We start from the raw sequence: 27,493 nt of genomic DNA on the forward strand, positions 1-27,493 counted from the left end.
ACCCTGTTGGAAAACAGCTAACTGTATCATCTGCTTATTTTGAAAAATCAAGATAGGCCTACGTGCTTACTGAATTGAGCAGAGTAAACGAATTCCAGCAGGTTAACCTCTCAAATCCAAATGATAATTGGACTTAATGGTAAGACTTTATATACTTTGTTCTTTCACTTCTAAACACATGGGGTCGCCCTACGATCAAATGTAGGCCTACTCGTTTTAAACAGTGCAACGAAATGCAGAAGGCAAGTCAAATGTCCCAAGAGTGGGGTAAAAAACTAAATACCTCATCTAAGAATAAGCATTAGCCTGTACGCTAACCATATTCCGCGCCCAAATGCCATATGTAGCACATTATGTAGCTAGGCCTACAGTTATTAACAAACAAACAAAAAATACTTAATGCCTGATATTCGCCAAAAATGAAATTTAGAATGTCAGGCCTGAACTCCCGGAAGAAGCGAATGGAGATCGAACACCCGATGGAGAAGTTAAATGAGCAATGAGGAAAGAATGGGGGAGAGGGGGTCAGGGGGATATAAAGAGCTCCGGGTATAATTGTAAATAAACAATTAGCCCATAGGCTATTTTTCTTTCATTGTTGTTTGGAAAAAGATACTATTTTGAATGATTTTGAAAGAAGTCTCTTATTTTCAAACCTTCATTTGATAAAAAAAAAAAAGATATAGCCTATATTAAAATAATAATAATAATAATAATAATAATAATAATAATAATAAAGCCTACAAATAAAGCAAACTTGATGAACAGAGACCTGAGACTGTGTGTGTGCGTGTATGTTTGTGTTCGTTTGTGGTCCAGGTAAACCCTATACATATGAGGAGAACATGGCACATATCCCCACAAAGATGGCAATCTAAATTTATGGGGGTTTTTTTAATGTAAAAATGCAGAACATTTTCTGTGATGGGTGGGTTTAGCCAAGGCAAGTATATATGTATAGCACATTTCATACACAATGGTAATTCAAAGGGCAGGAATAAAAATAACAATAAAAGGTTAGAATAAAAAAACGATATACAATATATATTAAAACCGTGTGCAAAGGCCTTAATTCTTGCACTATTTTTGAATTTTTGATGTACGTCACAGGGTTGCCAACTTTTAAGTTCAGGTTGGAGTGAGATTTTTTTTGGGGGGGGGGGTTGATCATCATATCATGAATAAATATTTATTAGAATGCAAAGACTGCAATATATTTTTGAGCAACTAGATTACATACATGTATATTAATTAAAGAGCCATAAGGCACCTACTGGGTAATGGCATTACAAATAAACATTATTATTTTTTTGCCACAAAATTACTATAATTTGCCTCTTTGAATTTTCTTATTTGTAATTTGCCTCTTACTACACTAATTGTAATATAAATATTAGAAGACATATCTACAAATATTAGAAGAAAAATATTTTAAGTGGTCATTTATTGACAATAATTATTGCACAAATAGTATTTAGTACCAAAAGATCTCCTCAAAATATTCGATAAATATAATTTAACTAAAATATATAACTTTTATTTAATTGAAAAATAGTTACGGTGTATGGTCACATTTGACCATCAATGAAATTAAGGTCTGAAAAATCACACCAAGATTCCTGACTTGATTTTTAGTTTACGGTATGTGTTCACCTTGAGAATTTCATCTTTGTTTCCAAATTAAATTGCATCAGTTTTGTCTTTGTATATATAGACAAATTTGCATAAATTACATTTTTTTAGACATGGGACCATTGGTCCAAACATGTCAAGAATCTGTCATAAATATTTGAATCTTGGGAGCACAGACTTAAGTTTGGTCTCATTTTAACTCTAGAGGTTTATGTACATGATGTTTTAACATTATTTTATAAAAAAATATATATTTTATGAAACATGTTGAATTGTAAAACAGCTTGAAATTCAAAGCCATAAATCTAAACAAGTTGTGTTCTAAATTTGAGGTTGATATCTCAAAAAATTAGATTTCAGTAAGAACTTGTTTGGGTGCAGTACCACATTTTCCCCATTAGATGCCAGCAAAGCTTAACTGGTGCACAGAGTTTCAGTAGAGTTTTTCTCTCTAAAATATTACACATGCACACCCTCACACATTTTTTTACTACACATAAACCACACTCCGATATCCATATCAACACACTCATACAATTATATCAGCATTATATATCCTTTTGGCTTTATAATATGGATACGCAGAAAACAGGAATAAAGTGAGTATTGCTTTATAGGCCAAACCTGAGAAAATGGCAAAAACAAAAAAACAAAAACAAAAGTGAAGCCTTGCCAACAGATTGAAAGCCTATTAACAAAGATTGCGTCATTAAATGACCCTGGGATTCAAAATTGTTTCAATGGGGAGATTTTTGTTTGAAAGGAATAAGAGAAACTATTTTGTGTAGCCTTGTGTAAAATGGAAAATGGGAGTGAAATAGTAATTCCAATAAAAATGTGTCAATAAGGTAGCAAGTGAAGTTTTCTGAAGAAAGTTTAGTAGTATGTTTAGGGTAAGGGAATAGAATACAGTTTGTACTGTATAAAAACTGTGTGTGTGTGTGTGTGTGTGTGTGTGTGTGTGTGTGTGTGTGTGTGTGTGTGTGTGTGTGTGTGTGTGTGTGTGTGTGTGTGTGTGTGTGTGTGTGTGTGTGTGTGTGTGTGTGTGTGTGTGTGTGTGAGTGTGTGTGTGATCTAACTTTGATCTAACTCCTAGCTGATATGTGCGAGTGAAGGGCGTGAAAATCTGGAGGAGGCAACCCACTTTCTCAAAGGTGACCACCCTAAACCTCTCCACCTCTCTCTACTCCTTACCCACACTTTCTCTGTCTTTCAGCCTCCCTTCACTTCCATACCCCGCTCAGGTTGTGACAGCGGTGTCCATCAAGGCAGAGATGCCGGCGGAGGGATTCGTAATTATAGCTTTAATTTGCGCTCTGATGGCGCAAAACTGCCGCGGGGAGCTTGTGGCTCACGTGCAGGACCTGAATCCCGTGCCCGAATCCTCCCTGCTCAAACCCAAAGTCATGATCGCGATTTTGGCTCGGAACTCGGCGCACAGCCTGCCGTACTACTTTGGGTGCATCGACCGCCTGGACTACCCGAAGGACCGGATTGCGATATGGTGAGAATCTCCGAAACGGTTGTGGAGTTCTGCTGCAGAGGACGTGTGTGTGTGTATGAGAGAGAGAGAGATTAGATGGTTTGCTTTTGCAGCAAGTGTGGTGGTTGAAAACTGAGAAGGTCTTGTACATAGTGGAGTTATTGTGGAGCGCGCTCAGGTAAGGTTTGGTTAATGAAACCCTTCTGGCAGATAGAGGAACAGAGACGCCGCTGTCTGCGTGAGGCAGACCTGTTAAAGCTGGTTTACTGCACTGTCCACGCGTGTGAGCAAGGATTTAACTACATGTTAAAAGAAGATGAAAGACATTTGCTGAATAAGCAACATGCCCTGACGGTTCTCTTCATTATTAGTGCAACTTTTGATCACGTTTTAAGAGAATTTCTGTAAGAATTATTTTTTGGGGGCGCAGTTAACGATATCGAGCAACCGCATTTACCGTGTGAGAACTTAAAACTAGCCTATGCGTATCCTATGCGACATACATGTAATATGGAACGGTAGGAATGCTTTATAATCAATTAATTAAATGTGGAAAGTAATAGAAGTATTTAGCCCGTCTGACACATAGACTAAATCAAAACATAAACGTTTGTTGTTACTGAATGTTATTTGAATTATTTGCCTACAAACCTATTCCTATTTACAGAGACGTGTTTGTAAATGTTTGCCTCTCTCTTTCCTGCTTAGTTTCCAACCATATTCTACTACACAGATGAGCATCATCTGAACTGTCCTCACTTCCCTTCAGCTTTCCCTACACTGATTTACATTTCTATCCAAGTGAATGGAGGCTCATGACATGCACAACTTGAATGAATTACAGATCCCTCTCTTTAATGAATTTCTGCTCCACCATCCGAGTGCTGCTTTGATTTTGAGCTGGTGGGAGACTCCTCTGTTATGCCCTATGTTTTACCATACATTAGGATTCCTTTTGTAAATAGTTTGAACTTAGCCAATCGCCTATAAAAATGGTTCTGGCAGTTTTTTAATTATTCAGTATTGAATTTAAAATCATGATGAAACAGAAGTAGGACAGATCTTTTCTTCCATATTGTGATGTATAGGGCTGGGAAGAGAAGGGGATTTATATGCATTGGTTATTGACTGGAGCTTGATGGGCGTTGCACTCAAAGGTAAATGCAGATCAATGGGAAGTTTGCAGGGTTTAAGCGGGCTAAGTGATTGTAGAAGTTCTGCTTGTGTCACCAGAGAGAAGCCTGATGTTTTCACCGGAAGTTCCAGTTATGACATTTTCAGTAACATTACTCAAAAATTAAGCATTAATTAATTAATTGTTCACAGTAAAATATATAACATGCATTTAGAATATAAATAGGGTGAATTTTCCTTTCATGACCACCTAAAATCAATTAGCGGTCTTTGGTCATTTATGTGTGTATGTGCACTATCAGGGAGACCTTCAGAAGTTTACTGAACAAACGGAACAGTCAAATGACAGGCTGAAATTCTTTGCGAAAGAATGCGGGGAATTAGGGGGAAGAAAGGATGGAGAGAGAGAGAGAGAGGAAAGGGCAAGGGAGGGGCACTGTTGAAAATTACACAGGGGCACCACGAGCGGTCTAACAATCCACATTCCATCTCTATTGACCACAGGTCACCCACTATGACATCTCTCTCCCACTTTCTCTTCTCCTATTTGTTATGGAAGTGTCTTAGAGACAGTATAAGGAGGAGACGTGTTTACACTAGAATTTGCATGTGCATTAACTCAGCTATAGCCTGAAAAGTACTATAGTATGATTTGAACAGAACTAGCAACATTTAAGATACTTGCTCTAATCCTGACTAACGGCTTTGGAGATTTCCTGTCCTTTTTTGTTCAAGTGAATAATTGCTGTACTTGTATGCCCATTAAGGTAGATGGCCACCAAGTGTGCTGAATTCTCTGAAAGTGGGTATATTGTTTAAATGCATGTTATTAATCTTACTGTGAACAGTTCCCTTCATGTTTAATTTTTTTGACCTCATAATTCCTAATCAATATGTCAACTTGATCTTCAAATGACAGACTTATTTCTGCTGATCTGTGCAGGACTTCTCCAATCAATGAATCCACTCAAACCCTGCCCCTTTATTACAAGCTCTCAACCAGATCTGCCTCCATCCATCCAATCAAAAAACCAATGACTAAAAACAAATCCCAGCCCTTCAAATTTTTCTTTTTCAGTAATTTGTTTCACTCGGATGTACGTCACAATATGGAAGGAAAGATCTGACGCTACTTCTGTTGCATCACAGTTTTAAAGGGACCTTGATTTCAGTGAGTTTCTTTAGCATGAGCAGTGCTACTGAAGAGGATTGTGAGCGCAAACAGGAGAGACAGAGAGGAAAATTTCATCTGACAGTGTCTTGATTAATAATGACTCAGACATTCTTATGTAATACAGAGGGAAGTGTGAAAGAGTGTGAATCCAGCGTCTTGTTCCCTAGAGGCACAGTCCTGTAATTAATGAAATGGTGTTTAGGCTAATGGCGCTAACACAGCTTTTGACATTAGCTCGACATGACTGATCAAGTTACAGTCAGATTTATTGAACACATCATTTATGAGAGCTGACTGCTCTTTTGTGTCTGTCTACTGGTCTTATGGGTACGATATGATTTTCTTGACAACTATGCAAGAAGTTTCCCTTTAGACTCAGGTGTTCGTTCCAGCAGTTATGATGTTGTTGTTGAGGTATGCTGGGCATTTTGGAAAGTTAAATAAATAAAGCCTGATGAATAAAACAAATGACTTTATAAAAGGAGAGATATGCTGGGGATTGAGCTGAAGGAGATCTGTAAATGATTATGTTTATTTCATTACAGCTGTAAGTGTTTTTGTGGTTTTATTAGGTTTGCATTAGCGTTGCTGTAACCACAACCCTGGAACAGTGTCAGTTTAGTGGGGTCTAATGCCTAACTCAAACTTTTCTGCCCCTCTACTTTGGTATTGTTTTTTTCAACATTTCCAGAACCAGTTTTCCTCGTTCCAACCAAAGTTACGTCCATTCAGTTGTCCATCCCATCCACTCAAACCTCAGAAGGCCTTAACCAGACTAGGGTTCAAGAGTAGAGAAAGAGTGTGGAAGTCCAGACGGCAGGGTGATTGCTGGCTTTAGTCATGGCTGTCTAGAGTCGCGCTGGAGCAGTATTTTACTGGTGTGCAGTGTGCTGAGTGTTGAAAAATTCAGGTCTCCAATTGAATATCTTCAAGTGACTGATCACATCTAAATTTTTCAGTTGGCCGAATTGAATTTCTGTTAATTAAATTGCATCAATTCACAGAATTTAAATTCGGCCAACTGAAAAATTTAGATGTGATCAGTCACTAGAACATTTTCATTTAGAGAAATTTTCATTTCAGAGATTTCTTTTTTTTTTTTTTTTTTTTTTACAGTGCATGATGTTATGTAATGGTTAAAAAAAACTGCGTCAGGGCTGAATAAATTAATAATTTAACTTGGAAAGTCTCTTGTCATATAATAATAATAATAATATATTTTATTTATAATGCACTTTTAATTACGAAGAATCTCAAAGTGCAACAAAGAAAAAAAAAGAAAAAAAGAATATAGAATAATACAAACAATCAACCAACACAGAAAACTGAACAGAAGCAGAGCTGATGATATATAGGCTGTATATCACAGACACAAAAATAATCTCTACTGATATCTATTAAACATGAGCAGTGTATTCTGAATTTTTAAAAAAAAAAATGTTTAAAAACACATATTTTAGAAAATTGTATGTTTAAATATATACATTTGATATATAAGATTATATATTTTTTTATTACATGATTTTTGGCTGTATAAATATGATTAATTATGTGATCAAAAAATAACTGAAATGTAATATTGTGAAATATTATCACAATTTAAAAATAACTGTTGGCTGTTTTAATATATTTTAGAATGTAATTTATTCCTGTGATGCAAAGATGATTTTTAACAGACATTGATCCAGTCTTCAGTCACATAATCCTTTAGAAATCATTTCAGTGTGCTTATTTGCTGATCAAGAAACATTTATTTTTATTATCAATGTCGATAATAGTTTTACTGCTTAACATTTGATTAATATAAATATCATTTTATTTGAAATATATATCTTTTTGTTACATTATAAATGTCTTTACTGTCACTTTTGATCAAATAAATGTGTCCTTATTGAAGAAAAAAAAAGTGCAATGAAAACAGCCACAGTTGCTGATATGGCAAGAAAAATAAACTAAACTAAAATGTTTGAATGGTAGTGCATATATAATGTTATCATTCGTTTTTGCAACAAAATCATGCATATAGTCTAATATTTCATCATACTCTGGTGTGATCAGTCCCATTTGGCTCAGTATGGTCTTGTAGTCCAATGCAGCTGATATTGAGATATTTGGGAATGCTAATGCATATCTCCCTTCAGGTATTACACTGTAAAAAAATTATATATTCAATAAGTTATGACAAGTGTTTTTACATTGCTGTTACTCATCAAAATCAGTTTAGAAATGTTAAACTTTTTTATAAGTTAGAAGAGATGTGACTATTTTTTTAAAAGTCAGTTTATCATAATCTAAGTTGAAATAACTTAAACATCCAAGTTGATTGTACTTAAAAATGTCAGGCTGTGACTTTTTTTTTATTTATTTTTTTATTTACAGTGTATAGCCTTCTTTTTTTGTCACTGTCCTAGTTGTTTTAGGTTGTCCTAAATGGCACACCTACCTCAAGACCTGAGGAGAAAAGACAGGCATGCGTGAAGCAAGCAGCTGTGCATGGACATATTTTAGTGAAAAGCGATGAATTTCAAGGTGACTGTTGTTGCAGTTTTAGTATGCTGGATTCATCCTTCTGGTAAACTGCTGGGAGGTCTAACATTGTCTACACAGAAAGCAATTAATCTGTCAGCCCCTCACTCTTTCAATCTTTTCCTAACACACCACTTTTCTCATTTTTTTCTATGTCTATCTATCTTGTTCTTTGCATAAACCACATACTTTTTCACAGTGTAGCTGATGTGTTTATATACTCAGGAAGGTGGAGGGAGGGAGAGTCTCTGAGTTCTGAATGTTTGATAAACTCTGTCAGTGCATCAGGTGAATCTCTCCTGCTCTAGGCTATTCTATGATCCTGTGCTTTAAGCAAAAAATTTCTGTCTTTACCAATGTGTTTGTTTTGTGATTTCCTAATTTGGCAGTTTTTGTTGCTTCAACAAATCAACAGAGCCAGTTTTGTAACTCCAAAACAGATGCATAAGAGAACAAAGAACCATTGAAAAGCTCATAAAACTATAGTGCTGTGGATGGATCTGATACAGCCTCCGAGGCTGTATCCAGCTGTATCAAATTAATTATATTGGTACTTTTAATGTGAATGTGATTATGTACTTAAATGTCATGAAGCTGTTACTTGCCATTAATATGTTGACAGCAGGAAGGTATGAACTGTCATCATACTCTACAGAATGCGTGTTTGTGCGACATGGCAGTGTGTGTTGACAGTATGGCTGGAGGAATTTGAGTACAGCAGAGGTTTCACGAGCCCTTTTGCCCCCTCCTCAATCTACAGGGCCAGGGAGCCACGTCAGCCCTTGCATGGGGGCAGAGCCACTGGAAAGCAAACACACACATATGCACACGTTGGGCTTTTGTGTTTTATGGAGATTTCCAAAGACACAATGCTTTTTATACTGTGCAACTTTACATTCTGACCCCTAACCCTACCTACCCCTTACAAAAACATTCTGCATTTTTACATAAAAAGCCATATTGTAGAATAATTTATAAGCTGTTTTCCTCATGGGGACCAACATTGCATGCATGTCAACAGTGTCACGCACACACACACACACATAGTGTTTCCATGTTTTATGGGGACTTTCCATAGGCGTAATGGATTTTATACTGTACAAACCGTATTTTCTGTCCGCCTACACTACCCCTGCCCCTAAACCTACCCATCACAGGAAACATTCCGTGTTTTTACTTTCTCAAAAAAACTGTATGTTTTATAAGATGTTTTCCCCATGGGGACCAAAAAAATATCCCACAAGGACAAGGATTTCGGATATTGCCATCTTTGTGGGGACATTTTGTCCTCATAACATAGGGATTACCAGCCCACACACAGAGAGAGAGAGAGAGAGAGAGAGAGAGAGAGAGAGAGTATCTGTTTTTTTTAACTAATGGAAATTTTCCTTGATATTTACATTTGGTAACTTTTGTTTCAATTCCATTTAATGTAATATTTTTTCACAATAAATTATTTTCCAAAGCAGCAAACTTGGTATTGTGTACAGTGTTTTGCAGAAGAGAATAAGTCCGACAGTTTTGGAATGATATGAGTGTGAGTAAATAACCCTTAAAGTTATGAGTGTGGGTCCGCTGGGTCACATCAGCACAGATGATGTTATAAGGCATCAGAGCATCTAAAAGAAAACTCTGTGCTATTATATAAAAAAAAAAATACTTATGTGTTATTCAAGACAGTGCTTTGTCATTATGAATGCACATGCTTATCTGAATACAGCAGACAATGTCATTGTTGTGGTTGAAACTGGTAATAATCGGCCTAGAAGGATGTTTGTTGCTGTGTTGTCTGAGCAGGTTTGGATAGTAAAAGATTGTACAATATCTTTTTTTTAATCTATGTGCATTATCCAATATAAGATTTCTTTCATGAAATTATTGTTTTTTCCTCTTTATCTGGGATGGCTGTACTGTGCAGGTGGAGAGAGAATATGTGGCCGTGAGTAGCATGTGGTGCCCAGATGCTGTAAATAAGGACATATGGAGGAGAAATGGAGAAACAAAAAGAGAGAGTGAGCCTCGGGCCGTTAGATAATGAGCTGAAGACTTACAATAAACTTCAAAAGCAGTGAAAGAAAATCAGGTTTTTATAAGCAAAGTCCTGCTTCCTCCAAGAGCAGCAGGAGCGCACACATACATACAAATCTAGAGTTGAATATCCTGCCATGCGCACACACACACACACACACACACACACACACACACACACACACACACACACACACACACACACACACACACACACACACAGCCCTAAAAACTTTATCACCTTTATCATGAGGTCCACTTAAAGAATAGTGCACATGGAATAACATTCAGTAAAGGCTGTTCAACATTACTTGCTGTCTGAACTAAGGATTTGTGTTAAAAAATATACTGTATAAATACATACACAGATAGGGGAAAGTACCTAAATAATTGCACATACACCTGGACCATATTCAGAAAATTAAGTGTATGCAGTGTCAGAAGTCTGTGGTTGCCCTTAGGTGTGGAAATTTGTTGGCGATCGAAAGGTGAAAGGTGTCTGCCCCGATATATAACTGACTGAACCTTCAGAAACCAGAAGTTTGAGTCATTCATATACGCAGAATACGCAGACAGGTTTGAATTCTTCAGGCTGTTTGCTTGTCCAGTCATGAATATGAGTGTTGCCTTCTGCAGCCAGACCTAAGGCACAGGCTCAAAGATTTCAAACAGGCAGAAATTCACTTAAAAATTGGCTTAATTTTAGTTATCTTTTAATTTTTGGGGAGAAATATGATCCAGATATTTTATTTACTCCTCATAAAAAGTCAGACATAATGGAATCATATAGGAATGTAGCATAGAGTAATGCATAAATCATAAATATCCATATTCACTAGAGATTGTGTGTATACTTGCACACTTCAGCATGTGTATGTGCAGTTTTCTTTGTCATGGAGCAGCATAATCCGAAATACATTGTGTGGGTCTCTCCCCAGGAGACTTGGAGAACACATGTGAAATCATTAGCCATTAGAGAGGCTTTTAAAGAGATGTAGCGTATTCCAGATGTTTATATCGGTTGCAGTGTTATGGAACCACGATAATACAAAACCGATTCCAAAAAAGTTGGGACACTGTACAAATTTTGAATAAAAAAAGGCATACAATAATTTACAAATCTCAAACTTATATTTTATTCACAATACAATATATATAACATCAAATTTTGAAAGTAAGACATTTTGAAATGTCATGCCAAATGGCTCATGGCTCGTTTTGGATTTCATGAGAGTTACACATTCCAAAAAAGTTGGGACTGGTAGCAATAAGAGGCCGGAAAAGTTAAAGGAACACTTTTCTGAGCTTATAAAATAGAGCTTATTTAACTTCTTTCCTACATTTATGTGGACAAATGCATTTTTGTCTCAGTGCATGCCTTGTTTTAGTTTGGCAGGGTCGCTGCTAGCTTAGCTTAGCATAATGAATGGAATCCTATGTTGCCAGCTAGCATGTCCCGAGTAAAATTGATTAAAAAAAAAACCCACCAAATTACTTCTTGTGGCCTGCATATTCACAACGAGTACAAATAGCAATGCAGAATAAGACTAGTCGATTTCCTAGGCAGATATTGACTTGGGACTATATTATGGGGAAGCAAAGGCGAAGCACTGCTACTTAGGCACAGAGATATCACGCAACACATTGTGATCGCTCAGCAGCCAGAGTACTAAAGGATGAGAGCCGTGATATCTCTGCTCCCAAGTAGCAGTGCCTAGGAAATCTGCACCACTATTTGTACTCTTTGTAAATATGCAGGTCACAAGAAGTAATTAGGTAGGTGTTCTTTTTTTTTTTTGGAACACTTACATGGGACATGCTAGCTGGCAACATAGTATTCTCTGTGCGTAAGGGTCAAGGCCGGAATACTGGATGCTCGTGATCTTCGGGCCCTTAGACGGCACTGCATCACATACAGGAATGATACTGTAATGGAAATCACAACATGGGCTCAGGAATACTTCCAGAAATCATTGTCGGTGACACAATCCACCTCGCTATTTCCAACTAAAACTCTATTGGTCAAAAAAGAAGCGATATCTAACATGATCCAGAAGTGCAGCCGTTTTCTCTGGGTCAAGGCATATTTAAAATGGACTGTGGCAAATTGGAAAATTGTTCTGTGGTCAGACGAATCAAATTTGAAGTTCTTGTTGGAAAACTGGGACACCATATCATCTGGACTAAACCCACAAGTTGTTATCAGTGCTCAGTTCAGAAGCCTGCATCTCTGATGGTATGGGGTTGCATGAGTGTGTGTGGCATGGGCAGCTTACACATCTGGAAAGGCACCAGCAATACTGAAAGGTATATCCAAGTTCTGGAACAATATGCTCCCATCCAGATGTCGTCTCTTCCAGGATAGACCTTGAATTTTTCAACATGACAATGCCAGACCACATGCTGCATCAATTACAACATCATGGCTGCATAGAAGAAGGATCCGGCCACTGAAATGGCCAGCCTGCAGTCCAGATCTTTCACCCATAGAAAACATTTGGAGCATTATAAAGAGGAAGATGCGACAAAGAAGACCTAAGACAGTTGAGCAACTAGAAGCCTGTATTAGACAAGAATGGGACAACATTCCTATTCCTAAACTTGAGAAACTTGTCTCACATTTAACTTGTCCAGATGTTTGCAGACTTATAAAAGGAAGAGGGGATGACTTAAATCAACTTATTTTCCCCTTAAAATTATAATTTTTCTCAGTTTAAAACATTTGATATGTAATCTGTGTTGTATTCTGAATAAAATATTGAAATTTGAAACTTGCACATCATTGCATTCTGTTTTTATTCACAATTTGTACAGTGTCCCAACTTTTCTGGATTCGTGTTTGTAAATACCTCATATAAATGCTAGAATGAACAGAGAACTGATGAATGTTAGCATGCAAAGAAAAGCTGTATTTATCTTTACATAATAACATGCACATGCATTGCTTTTTTGCATCATTGTTCTTTCGGATTTTGATGGATTTTCCACAGATGTTCTTGAAAAATGATTGCAGCTTGAAGGGCTGTTTTCCTTTAAAACTTTGGCACACTTACATTCGCTGAAGTCATCAGAAAAGCAGCGTGTGTCTGAAACCAGTGATCTTTTTGACACTGCATTACCTGTCATTACCTGTGTGTCAGGTGTTTCGAACCTGTGATAAAGAACCAGACTGCTTATCAAGCTCAGTGCTGTCTGTTCCCTCTGCTGTTATGCACTCATAAAACCTTGGACACCCATAAAGCATACTTAAAACACATATTCAACATCTTGGCCTATATTTTCGGAACTCTGTGTCTGGGTATTTTGTTAAGAGCGAGCCTGACTGAGTATTTGTCTATGTTTGTGTTAGTGACAAAATAGCAGTCGTGGTGTTGAGTAGCTGGCCCATCGCTTGTTATTTAAAGACAAAGTGTTTATTAACATGAGTATACCAAGAGTATACCACAACGCATACACTGTTTTCTGTTGTCTGACAATGTTTGCTTGTGGTTGGTGTATGTGTATTTGCTGGTTTACACTAGTATTATTATTCACTGCAGATGTTCATGGCAGATGTGTAGATATGGGAGGAGGCACTGGGAATAATTTTGGACACCCAAAATAAAAATATATATATATACAGGGGCTGCGGGTAAAAATCAGTGTTGGTAAGTATATGTGAATCACCAGTTGGCATATGTGAAATGAATCCTAACAACGCAATATTGTGAGATCATTTAACGTGAACAAACATGAACGACACTCGGGACAGTTGACGGGCCAGAGCTGCATCACCACGAAGGTTTACGCTTAAATATTCAAGCGTAAGAATGCAAAAGGGAACTCAATAGGTTACTTGCAGTGCACGATACTGAATTCAGTTCTCTTTCACATCGCCTTGCACTTGAACATACATATTCCAACAAAATTATGTCAGAATGCCATGTGGGGAAGTATACTCCTTGTAAGCATATGTCAGAAACGAACATAAACAGTCGAGAAAGAAAACGTGTTAGCTCTTAAAGTGACAGCAGCCTAATATTCCTGATGCTGTCTGTGCTTGTTTTTAATGTTAATCAAACAACAAAAGACAAAGAAAAAACACTAACTGCTCCGACTGAATAACTTTTGTAATGTTTTTGTTAAAAAAATATTTATGGCCGGTTTATATTTTATTGTTTTTATACATCCTGCTACCGCTGCAGCAAGCCTGCAATGCTCCGTATAACTGTATAAATATGAATTTACGCACCAGTTGGATTTTATTTCTGGTAAAGGTGGGGTGAGGAAATGTGCATGTGTGTGTGAATGTGACGACTGAGGTGATGTCAATATTTGTTGGTTCTTTCCCACACGGTTTTACTGCAGAGTCCCTGTGCAGTGGAGGTTTCCATTGCCACAGCCAAACAGCCAAAACTCAACTGAGGACACTGTGTGTGTTTGTGTGCTTGTGTGAGTGTTTACATGTGACTTCCAAAACCCACAGTATAGTAATACTGGGGAAAAAGTGTTATGTCACAGCGTTTGTACATTTGCTGCTTTTAATGTACTCAAAACATGGATTAGTTCTGTTGTTGCAAATGATGGTGTCATTATGTCATTGTTATGTCAAGTCTATAATTGCTCATATTTTCCATACTTAAATCTGAACTTTATCTCTCATATTTAATTATGCTATGCTAGGCATTTGAAATGCTAGTATGAAACTTAGACAATGCATCTCACAAGCTGGTGTTGGCAAGCGGTTGTTAAGTCCCTCACTTTCTTGCAAGCCCATTAACCGCTCCTGAGGAATTTATCAGGCCTGGGAATACAGCGCTAGCTGCTTGCTAGCACTGTCAAATAGCACCTTTGACATCTTCATGTGAATCTTAAAAGTCTCATCAAGCTCTGCCACAAGTCTTTAAGTCTAGGAGAAGGATATACTAACTCAAAACACATTGTCTGTTCCACCCTAGCCTGAGGGATGCATATCTCTTTCACTGCTCCTGATGATGAGCAGCTGTTTTTGGAGATTGTCGTGTTTGTTTATATTAAAATGAAATAAACTTGCCTTTGTCGTTTCTTGAAGGGCTGCAACGGACCATAATGTGGACAACACCACAGCCATGCTGAGAGAATGGCTGAAGAACAGGCAGAGCAGATATCATTACGTGGAGTGGAGACCCATGGATGAGCCACGGTTGGTGAAAAACATCTTGTTTCAGAACAGATGGTTTCAAAGTCAATTAGCAATAATGGCTGTTTATGTCGAGAATTTGCAACAGTATACTAATCTCTTTTCCGTGTAAATCTAATGATTTCCAGAACAAGGATTCAGGAGTTCTGTAGACCTATGAACTTCTTTCATGGAACACAAACGGAAGTGTTTTGAAGAATTCTAGGTTTAAGGTGTTATTATTACAGTGTGATTATATATTTAAGTACTGTGTAATATTAATTAACAACTTGTACTTACAATATGGTTAGGGTAGGATAATGATTTGATTGAGTGTGAGTAGCATGCAATTATGCATAATTTAATGTTATAACTATAAGTACATGTAATTTATGTAACAAGGACACTGTAAAATAAAGTGTTACTGAATTATATATATACTCGTTTTATATATATATTAATATATATATATATATACTCGTTTTCATGTACCTATGAATGAGCACATATGCTTTTATTTTAAGCTTCAAAAATCATACAAAATCACCATCACAACATATCTTTTGAATAAAATCTATAAAGACAAGCCTGAATCATTCTTTCTTTGCAATGCATATATTTTGTTTTGAAGTTTACTCAGGTTGCTGAAGGTATAAACTGAGAACTGCAACAAAAGAATAATACTGGTGATACACAAAATACTTGTACAAATACACAAAAGTACTGGTGTTGTCAGAACTTTTCCCGAGTGGTTAGTGCACTTGCTCCAGCACATTATGCCATGGTGCTCATGCAGAGGATGTGAGTTTGAGTTTGTTTCCTCATCCCAATATTATTATAAAAAATATTATCATTTTTTTTTTTACTCAAATATGAATAAAATTAACATAAAGGCCAAAAAATTCAGAAGTGCCGTAGACAACTGTATAACAAGATAAGATTAAGTTTGTTTATTATAGGAGTAGAATGAGTTTTCAACAAATAATTTTATTAGTTATTATTAAGCATCTTTTTTCTGATGTAAGGTCATACACAGATGAGTGGGGGCCGAAACACTGGGCTCCGTCTCGTTTCAATCATCTAATGAAGCTCAGGCAGGCGGCACTGAAGGCTGCACGAGAACGCTGGGCTGATTATATACTGGTAAAATGCTGCAATTCTTGTAATAACTGACTTATTTATGTTTCATCTGTGCTACTACTCCAGCTATATTCAATATATGCCTCTCTCTCTCTCTCTCTCTCTCTCTCTCTCTCTCTCTCTCTCTCTCTCTCTCTCTCTCTCTCTCTCTCTCTCTCAGTTTGTTGACAGTGATAACCTCTTGACAAACCCAAGAGTGCTGGATCTCATGATGGCAGAGAATTTCACACTGGTGGCGCCTATGCTGGATTCCCGATCCCTCTACTCAAACTTCTGGTGTGGCATCACACCTCAGGTACAGCTCTTGCCAGCTCAGAAAACAGACTAAAAGTAGTAGTGTGTCTTACTACTTAGTAAAAGTAAAAGTAGTGTCTTAAAGGTATATTTCACCCAAAAATACAATTCTGACATCATTTATTCACCCTAATGCTGTTCCAATCCTGTGTGACTTTCTTTCTTCTGAGGAACATAAGAAAATATTCAGAGATATTTTATTTTGTCCATACGATTATTGTCAGTGGTCACCAAAACTCTTTTTCACTCTCTTTTGTGATTTTGCACAAGAAAAAAAGACATACATGTTTGGAACGACATGAGGGTGAATAAATGGCGACTGAAATTTCACTTTTGGGTGAACTATCCCTTGGGCAAGATTTATTTCTGTTCTTCAGGAATTTACAAAATACAATTTTTTACATTGCAACATTCACAATGAAATTTAATTATGAGTGGTACTTCAATAGCCTGGTTTCTCTGCCATCGTCTCAGGGTTATTACAAGCGCACCCCAGACTACCAGCCTATCCGTGAATGGAAGCGTTTGGGCTGTTTCTCAGTTCCCATGGTGCACTCCACCTTCCTGTTAGATCTGAGACGCAGCGCCACGCTTGACATGGCCTTCTACCCACCTCACCCTGACTATAGCTGGGCGTTTGACGACATCATGGTCTTTGCATTCTCTGCGCGACAAGCTGGTGAGAGATCTTCACTGGGTTGCTTTATAATTTATAATATTATAATTATATTACAGCATTATGACCAAACATCAAAAATGTGGCATTGCATGTAATTGTTTAGCAGTTTGAATCAATATATTAAAACCAGCTCAAACATGCATTTTTTACTCTGGGACTAGGAATAAGCCTTGTCTGAAACAAGGGGGAATGTTAGAAATGTCTATTAACATTAAGCTAGATTAATAAATGCTGCTGAAGCATTTTTCATTGTTAGTTCATAAAGACCTAATACATTACCCATTGTTCAAACATTATTGCATGTGTTACCATTGTATTATTTAAGTGCAAGAATTGTCTTTGAAATAAGTTTTTTAAGCACAGAATTTTTTCAGAGCAAACAGATGAAAGCAGTTAATGTGGCGTTCCTCTGTTTTTGGGACCCAGAACAGACACGGATCAGATAATAACACATAATTCACAGCACCTCCAGCTGTTCAGCTCCAGTATATGTTGCTGAGGAGGGTTTGCGTTAGTGTAGCTTTAATGTCAGATAATCTTGTGGGTTAATATAACCAGCTCCAGCTGGTCATTTTTATAGCCTCTTTGGGTGTTTGTGGATATTCCATTGAGGAAATAATGTGTGAGACAGAGAGCATGCAGTGGAGTTACAGTAAACCCACAGAAAGCCTGCAAATCAGGATTCCAAACACACCCATGAACCACACAAACACACATTAATGATGTAATTCTCATGTTTCTAGTTGTATTGGGTGGGCTATACAGTGTTTTCTTGCAGATCATTTTCAAGAGGTGTATGTATTATGCTGTTGTTTTTCTCTGTAGGTGTTCAGATGTACGTGTGTAACAGAGAACATTACGGTTTTCTGCCTGTTCCTCTGAAGGCCCAGCAGAGTGTAGAAGATGAGAAGGAGAGTTTCACACACACCATCACTGAGGCCATGAGTAAGTATTTTCACTCACAAACTAACACATAATATACAATAGAATATGCAATGTTATATACAATATTAAAGCATAGATGTTCATTCAATCACTACAATTCAAAAGTTTGGGGTCAGTAAGATTGTTTTAAATGTTTTTTGATAGATGTCTTGTATGCTCACCAAGTCTGCATTTATTAAATCAAAGAACCTAGCGAAACAACAATATTGTGACACGTTATTACGTTTACGTATATTATATATCTATACATATAAATTATAAATGCATATATTTATTCATGTGATGCGAAGCTGAATTTTCAGCATCATGCATAAGTCTTCATTTTCTAAAAAGAAAAAAGGAAAAAAGCACACACTTTTGAACAGTATTGTCTATAATTATATACATACATGGACATATGCATTTTTGGTTGTTTTTTTATTTATTTTTTTGTCATGGAGGGGGTTTTCCTTTGACTTTAGTTTTTATACTGAGCTTTTGTTGCTTTCTTTTCCTTTACCCTATCCCCAACACTAACTCAAACCTTTGTGCATTGTTATGTTTTTATTACGACATATAGTTTATAAAGGCATTTTCTTCTTGGGGACTGTTGCCTGGTCCCCACAATGTAGATCAAAACACACACACCCATAATAAAGCACACCCATGGCCACCACCCCTAATAAACCACCCTTTTTCCAGCACTTGAAATCTTTTACACTACATTTTCAACTTCCATTATTTAAAATGTATTATTTACATTTTATGTTTAATTGCCAGATGTGCATTTAACCTGCGTCAAACGCCTTTTCTTACAGTCGATCATAACATAAAACCCTCTGAGTTCCTCTTCACTCCACCCAAACCCCAAGACAAGATGGGCTTTGACGAGGTGAGAGAGCAGAATCTCTGGAATGTCTTGCTTGACTGGACACTCATGATAGTTATTCTGCAGAGAAACTTCAGCTAATTTAAGGTTCTTTGAAGTGACATTTTCTTATTTTGTCCTGCTTAATTCCTCAGACTCTCTCGTTCTCTCTTTTCCCCTCAGATCTTTCTGATTAATCTGAAGCGGAGGTTGGACCGGAGGGAACGGATGTTGAACACAATGGCTGTGCTAGGTATTGAGGCTACGCTGGTTGATGCTGTAGATGGAAAGTAAGTCATCGAGGGGTTGTTCTGTGGCATCACATTCATGGTATTTGGGATATTTTTGAATTGTGGCAGAACAATTCAAGTGAAAGTGCTTAAAATTTGTTGATCTACCTTTCGTGCTCTCCCTCAGGTCACTGAATACCTCTCAGCTTCAGGCTCTAGGTATAGAGATGATGCCGGATTATAAAGATCCGTACTCCGGTAGAGTTCTGACGCGCGGAGAGATTGGCTGCTTTCTCAGCCACCACTTCACCTGGAAACAGGTAAAGGAACACTCACTTAAAAAAAAAATATGTGGCACTTTCAATAAACAGGGAACAGGGCATATTTTTCTTGTTCAATAAACATTTAGTGGAAGGTTAAGCAAATGCTGAGCATCAACCTCAGGATGTCGAACTAAATATCATAAGAGTGACTTTATTTCATTTAATTTTATATATGGTTTGTGATTTTGGCACAATTTGGGATGCGTCCAAATAGAAAAACAAAAAAAAATGTCTCTCTCTTTTTTTTTTTTTTTTTTTTTTTTTTTTTTTTTTTGCGTAACATCAAATAAATATCAAAACTAAAAAAAAAAAAGATTAGGGAGGGAAGATATAAACAAGAAACTAATACTTTCCATAAATTAAAGAATAATACTGGTTTAATACATTAATTCTAATAACTTATGTAAATGAGTTTAATGGTTGAGATTGACATTCTTTCAAGACTATGATTTGTTTAAAAAAAAAATATATATATATATACACTCACCTAAAGGATTATTAGGAACACCATACTAATACTGCGTTTGACCCTTTCGCCTTCAGAACTGCCTTAATTCTACATGGCATTGATTCAACAACGTGCTGAAAGCATTCTTTAGAAATGTTGGCCCATATTGATAGGATAGCATCTTGAAGTTGATGGAGATTCATGGGATGCACATTCAGGACATGAAGCTCCTTGTGAACTTATGATTCGAGCTTTGTGACATGGTGCATTATCCTGCTGGAAGTAGCCATCAGAGGATGGGAACATGGTGGTCATAAAGGGATGGACATGGTCAGAAACAATGCTCAGGTAGGCCGTGGCATTTAAAAGATGCCCAAATGGCACTAAGGGGCCTAAAGTGTGCCAAGAAAACATCCCCCACACCATTACACCACCTCCACCAGCCTGCACAGTGGTAACAAGGCATGATGGATCCATGCTCTCCTTCTGTTTACGCCAAATTCTGACTTTACCATCTGAATGACTCAACAGAAATCGAGACTCATCAGATAAGGCAACATTTTTCCTGTCTTCAACTGTTCAATTTTGCTTTGTGCAAATTGTAGACTCCTTTCCTATTTGTAGTGGAGATGAGTGGTACCCGGTGGGGTCTTCTGCTGTTGTAGCCCATCTGCCTTAAGGTTGTGCGTGTTGTGGTTTCACAAATGCTTTGCTGTTCACCTCGGTTGTAACGAGTCGTTATTTCAGTCAAAGTTGCTCTTCTATCAGCTTGAATCAGTCGGCCCATTCTCCTCTGACCTCTAACATCAACAAGGCATTTTTGCCCAGAGGACTGCCCGCATACTGGATGCTTTTCCCTTTTCACACCATTCTTTGTAAACCCTAGAAATGGTTGTGCGTGAAAATCACAGTAACTGAGCAGATTGTGAAATACTCAGACCGGTCCGTCTGGCACCAACAATCATGCCACACTCAAAACACATTTAATAATTATCACAACAAAACATAGAATTTGTGCTTCGACTATAAAACAAAGAAGACCATGTTGGCTGTATGTACCCATTCACGGGGGACATTGGAGTTCCTGTGTCTTTGTTGGGACTTTAATGACCTCCTTTAAGCTTTTTGCTGTTACTAGTGTTTTACATATTTTATAAATACATTTTTTATTTTATACATTTTTACCGAATTTATAGCATAGTATAAGTGTACAGTTACTTTAAGCTGGACAAGCAGCACTCCAGTAAATGTTACCATTTGCTTTAACAATCTTTTCAAACTATTTTCTGTTTAGTCCCAGTAGTTTACAGGTGCACGATGTGTGTATGTAATAGGTGGTGGAGAGGGGTCTGCAACATGTGCTAGTGTTGGAGGATGACGTGAGGTTTGAGCCTCGGTTTAAGAGGAGGTTACAGACCATCATGGAGGATGTAGAAAAAGCTCAGCTGAACTGGGATCTCATGTAAGAAGAACACCAGCTTATAACAAACACACGATGGCACCTTTTCCCTGCTTACAAAAGTAGATTTCTACATCTCTCTTTCTTTATCTTTCCCCATAGATATGTGGGCCGTAAACGGATGCAAGTAGCTCAGCCGGAGGTGTCTGTCGAGGGCGTGAATAACTTGGTGAAGGCCGATTACTCATACTGGACTTTAGGTTATGCTCTTTCACAGCAGGGGGCCAAGAAACTCCTCGCTGCTCAGCCGCTTGGCAAGATGCTCCCTGTAGATGAGTTCCTGCCAGTCATGTTCAACAAACACCCTAAGTAAGTTTCTGTCTCACAGTAATTCAAATGATCAGAGATGCACTGATGTCTACATTAGTGATCAAAATAGAGTAAATCACCTTTTGAAAGTAACTTGATGCTTCAAATAAAGATTGTCTCATTTACATTGTTACACGAGTAGGTGGCACCAAGTGAATGTTAAAAAATATTTTTGCCGTTGAATCATTCATTCAAGAGATTCATTCAAAAATGCTAATTCATCCAGTAATGAAACAAGTGTGGCATTTATGAGTGAGTCACTGAATCATTAATTCAAACTATTTAAAAAATAATTATTCAAATTACATGTTATTCTGATTCTCAATGTATCCAGAATCATGCAGCTCTACAATGCAGCTTTAGACTGAGGTTGTATTGCTGAGTGGCACAGACACAGTGCTAGATTGTTCAGAGTGTTAAAATAATTACGGTATCCCTGCTGGGTCACACAATGACTGCCTTTCTACCTCATTTCCTCCATTGGGAGAGCTGCTCAGCACTGGCTGTGCCCCCAATATGTGTCGCCTTTACTGGCCCTTCTCTTTCTCTCCTTCAGTACCCTGCGCTCCTTCTCCCCTGTTGTCTTGCATTCTCTGGGTTCCCCTGTCTCTCTCCCTGCTCTTTCTTTATGGAATTTAGGGAAGGGCCAGTTCTTCCTGTTGCTGGCATTAGAGGGACAAAATTCCCATTGATAGTTTGGGGGAAGGGACATTGGTATAGGACAGATGGATTACTGTATAAATATACTCCACTTTCTGTGTGTTTTGGTATATATGTGTGTGCGTACGTGCGTGCGTGCGTGCGTGTGTGTGTGTGTGTGAGAGAGAGAGAGAGAGAGAGAGATAAAGTCTCATTGTGTACCCCAAGTGTGTAAATTTACTGCTGTATTAGCGCAAAGTGTAGTGAATAATATAGTGTTTTTATGTTCTATGTAGATTAGCAATAGCCATAATATAATCACTGAATATTTTTTAAATATTATGTTATAAAAAGGAACATTTTGTAAATATTAATTTTAATATTTATATACACTACTTTTTAAAGGTTTGGGGTCAATATGATTTTTTTTTAATTAATACTTGTGGTTCTTTTGTTTAAAATGTATAAGTTTCCGTAACGATATTATACAGCTCAACTGCCGTCAACATTGATAATAATAAGAAATGTTTCTTTAGGATGAGATTAGTATATTAGAATGATTTATGACGGATCATGTGATACTGATTGGTCAATGATGCTGAAAATTCAGCTTTCCCATCAAATCGTTTTAATGCTAATTAATTATTTATATAGCCTAGTTTTTTTGATTTTTTGATGTTATATATATACACACACAGGTCCTTCTCAAAAAATTAGCACATTGTGATAAAGTTCATTATTTTCCATAATGTAATGATAAAAATTTAACTTTCATATATTTTAGATTCATTGCACACCAACTGAAATATTTCAGGTCTTTTATTGTTTTAATACTAATGATTTTGGCATACAGCTCATGAAAACCCAAAATTCCTATCTCAAAAATTTTTGCATTTCATGAAAAGGTTCTCTAAACGAGCTATTAACCTAATCATCTGAATCAACTAATTAACTCTAAACACCTGAAAAGAGTCCTGAGGCTTTTAAAAACTCCCAGCCTGGTTCATTACTCAAAAGCGTAATCATGGGTAAGACTGCCGACCCGACCCTGTCTAGAAGGCCATCATTGACACCCTCAAGCAAGAGGGTAAGACACAGAAAGAAATTTCTGAAAGAATAGGCTGTTCCCAGAGTGCTGTATCAAGGCACCTCAGTGGGAAGTCTGTGGGAAGGAAAAAGTGTGGCAAAAAAACACTGCACAACGAGAAGAGGTGACCGGACCCTGAGGAAGATTGTGGAGAAAGACCGATTCCAGACCTTGGGGGACCTGCGGAAGCAGTGGACTGAGTCTGGAGTAGAAACATCCAGAGCCACCGTGCACAGGCGTGTGCAGGAAATGGGCTACAGGTGCCGCATTCCCCAGGTCAAGCCACTTTTGGACTACAGAGAAGCAGCACTGGACTGTTGCTCAGTGGTCAAAAGTACTTTTTTCGGATGAAAGCAAATTTTGCATGTCATTCGGAAATCAAGGTGCCAGAGTCTGGAGGAAGACTGGGGAGAAGGAAATGCCAAAATGCCTGAAGTCCAGTGTCAAGTACCCACAGTCAGTGATGGTCTGGGGTGCCATGTCAGCTGCTGGTGTTGGTCCACTGTGTTTTATCAAGGGCAGGGTCAATGCAGCTAGCTATCAGAAGATTTTGGAGCACTTAATGCTTCCATCTGCTGAAAAGCTTTATGGAGATGAAGATTTCGTTTTTCAGCACGACCTGGCACCGGCTCAGTGCCAAACCCACTGGTAAATGGTTTACTGACCATGGTATTACTGTGCTCAATTGGCCTGCCAACTCTCCTGACCTGAACCCCTATAGAGAATCTGTGGGATATTGTGAAGAGAAAGTTGAGAGACGCAAGACCCAACACTCTGGATGAGCTTAAGGCCGCTATCGAAGCATCCTGGGCCTCCATAACACCTCAGCAGTGCCACAGGCTGATCGCCTCCATGCCACGCCGCATTGAAGCAGTCATTTCTGCAAAAGGATTTCAGACCATGTATTGAGTGCATAACTGAACATAATTATTTGAAGGTTGACTTTTTTTGTATTAAAAACACTTTTCTTTTATTGGTCGGATGAAATATACTAATTTTTTTAGAGAATTTTGGGTTTTCATGAGCTATATGCCAAAATCATCAGTATTAAAGGTGCCGTTCTTTGCGATTCCATCTTTCAAACTTTAGTTAGTGTGAAATGTTGCTGTTGGAGCATAAATAATACCTGTAAAATTATAAAGCTCAAAGTTCAATGCCAAGCGAGATATTTTATTTAACAGAAGTTCCCTTTCAAAGCTTACAGCGAACAGCCGCTTTGAAAACACGCAAAGAATGGGACCTTTAAAACAATAAAAGACCTGAAATATTTCAGTTGGTGTGCAATAAATCATTTATCATTACATTATGTAAAATGAACTTTATCACAATATGCTTATTTTTTTAGAAGGACCTGTGTGTGTGTGTGTGTGTGTGTGTGTGTGTGTGTGTGTGTGTGTATGTATGTATATATATATATATATATATATATATATATATATATATATATATATATATATATATATATAAAACATAAAAAATAAAAAAACAAATAATTCATCCACTAAAAAAAATGTCCTTCCTGTTTGTAATTTTTCTCACGACCTTGCTTTTCTTCCCCCACCATCCTCTTTCTTTCTTTCTCTCTCAGTGCGGCATACATGTCTCACTTTGATCCCAGGGATCTGCGTGCGTTCTCTGTTGAGCCATTGCTGTTGTACCCAACACACTATACAGGCGAGCCAGGTTACTTCAGCGACACTGAGACGTCTACTATTTGGGATGATGAGGCTGTAAGTACAGACTGGGACAGACAATATGCCCAAAAAACTTCCCAACAGGCACAAATTCACTCCGTCGCCCAGAACAGCGTCACCGGGGACACACCACCGCCTGCGTCCCGAGCCTCGCGAGACGAACTCTGAGTTCTCTGTGTCCTCAAACTACACAACTGACTGATAAAACACAGTGACTCACAGACAGCTCACTTCTCAATGTCCAGCAGTCCCCTCCTCCTTGGCAAAACATCAGCAAATAGCATGACAGCTGGCTGGGATGCTCGAACACCATTGGCTGGCTGGTTGATTTTGCACAAAGACACACAAGCTCTTTTTATTTCCACTTTATTTATTTTATCTTGCCTTTCAGAGACATTGAGGGACCAAACGGTCCCCAATGGACACTTCAAAGTGTTTGAAGGTTGAGGACACTGTGGAAGGACTGGATGGAGAAACAGACATGGGAGTTAGATTTGGTTTTTCTGGTCAATGAACAAGATGGATGAATCTTTATTTTAAAGTTTTCTTTTATATTGTATTATAAAAACAGATACAGATTATGCCGTGGTAAATAATGCTACAGCCTGTCCACATTTCTACTGTATGTTATCAGGAAGGAAATTATATTTAAAGTTGATGTATTTTAATAGAATCTCCAAATCACTTTTACATGTCATTCATGTGTCAAGTAGCCTAGGCCTATATTTTAGAGCCAAAAAGTAAGAGCATTGGTTACTTTGGTTTGTTTGTCAGTTGTTCAAAAATGCTGTTTTCACATCTTTTTAAGTTGTACTGGATTTAAAATCCTGCTTAGAACACGTTAAATTACCATAGAAGGAGAACACGTGACTTCATGTAATGCATTTTTCACTGGTCCTTAAGTATGGGATTTTTTTTACTGAATGAGAAAAGCTGTACAAATACTAGTTTAAAGTGTGTGTGTGTGATACAAGTGGTGCTTTTGTGTTATTGTTAACATGCTATTGCCTAATTCCTTCCAAAATATTTCTGGAAGCTCAAAGAGATATATATTCCATGATTTACTGGGCATTATGTCATGTATCCTAATTTTGAAATAGCTACCATTTTTCCAAACACACTTTTTCCACTTAGCAGGCTGGCTCCTGTTCTCTTACTACTTCATTACCTTCTTTGATGAACTGAAGATGTCACGGTGCTGGTGGTGGGCTGATTCAATAAAACTGACCAATCGATAATATAATGCGTCTAATGGTGTTTGTTAAAGCTATCAAACTACCCTCCACATCAGATTAATTTTGGTACATCAGCAACCTTTTTGTGCTTGGGTAGTTAACTCATCTTGAATAGCATGTAGGCCTACTTCCAACTGCCTCTGGCTGTTTCAGTGCTAAACTCTGATGGATGTGTTTGAAACTTCCATTCAGTGTGAACTGTGAAGGGTTGTGTACTTGCTGGGTTATTGTTCAAATGGGCTGCTACGGCATTTGGCAAACAAAATATGGGACATTAAGCTTGCCATTTCAGAATTTGCTGCCAATTTTATGTTTATGGACCAGTGAGTAAATAAGAGACAAAGCAGCTCACATTTTTGCTTCTGCTAAAATGTCTTAAGTCTGTGTCATGTTTGTGTTGGGTTGGTACTAGATTAAACCATTAATTAATTTAACAGATAGGCCCTACATTTAGCCTAATTCGCTTGCCATTACCAAAATAAAAAGAGAGTGGGGCCTTCCGGGAAGCCCTTTGGGTTTTTACGAATCAATATGGGAACCATAGCATGACACAAATATAGTACAGTGGATATCTTTCTAAATTCTATATTATTTCGGAGGTGTACGTTATGGCGAACATTAAACGTTCAAAGCAATCAGTATCGTAAGTGACAACATGCAGCTTGGTTGTGCCTTCGTACTGTAATATTAGGAGACACTGACATCTACTGGAGTATGGTGGTATTGCAGTTTGCCTGTGAGGTGTCGTTCAAAGGGATGATGGGTAATGGTGACCCAAAACATCACTTTCATATCAGTGTCCTTGGGATGTGGAATGTTATCTGTCCCCTAGAAACATTGGAATCAGCATTATGATAGTATAACAATGCATTACACAAATCAAACATGCTGATTAATGCTCTACTGTGAAGTACTTTCTTGTTCTAACCTGCCTATCATGGGCATGTTACATCTTAGGTGATGTTTTTAATACATAACCAAACATGTCCCTCACAAACAAGCCACTGTGACTAATGCTGTTACTATGTGAGGCATGAAGGAAGAAGGAAG

At 37.6% G+C, this 27,493-nt stretch overlaps 1 protein-coding gene across 2 annotated transcripts; it reads left to right on the forward strand.

Moving 5' to 3' along the window:
- On the forward strand, positions 1-27,493 carry colgalt2b (collagen beta(1-O)galactosyltransferase 2b). Of its 2 annotated transcripts, XM_067413993.1 has the most exons (13): positions 1-139; positions 2,849-3,136; positions 15,028-15,138; positions 16,140-16,257; positions 16,415-16,549; positions 17,023-17,227; positions 18,053-18,172; positions 18,970-19,043; positions 19,203-19,309; positions 19,437-19,569; positions 21,355-21,482; positions 21,582-21,788; positions 25,103-27,493. In XM_067413993.1, the coding sequence occupies exons 2-13, from the start codon at positions 2,907-2,909 to the stop codon at positions 25,374-25,376; spliced, it is 1,842 nt and encodes a 613-aa protein (XP_067270094.1). In that variant the 5' UTR covers positions 1-139; positions 2,849-2,906; the 3' UTR covers positions 25,377-27,493. The 2 variants fall into 2 exon arrangements, with proteins under 2 accessions (XP_067270094.1, XP_067270093.1); XM_067413992.1 differs by lacking the exon at positions 1-139 and having other exon boundaries at positions 2,709-3,136.

The sequence above is a fragment of the Pseudorasbora parva genome, chromosome 13, assembly GCF_024679245.1.
Source record: "Pseudorasbora parva isolate DD20220531a chromosome 13, ASM2467924v1, whole genome shotgun sequence".
Taxonomy (NCBI): domain Eukaryota; kingdom Metazoa; phylum Chordata; class Actinopteri; order Cypriniformes; family Gobionidae; genus Pseudorasbora; species Pseudorasbora parva.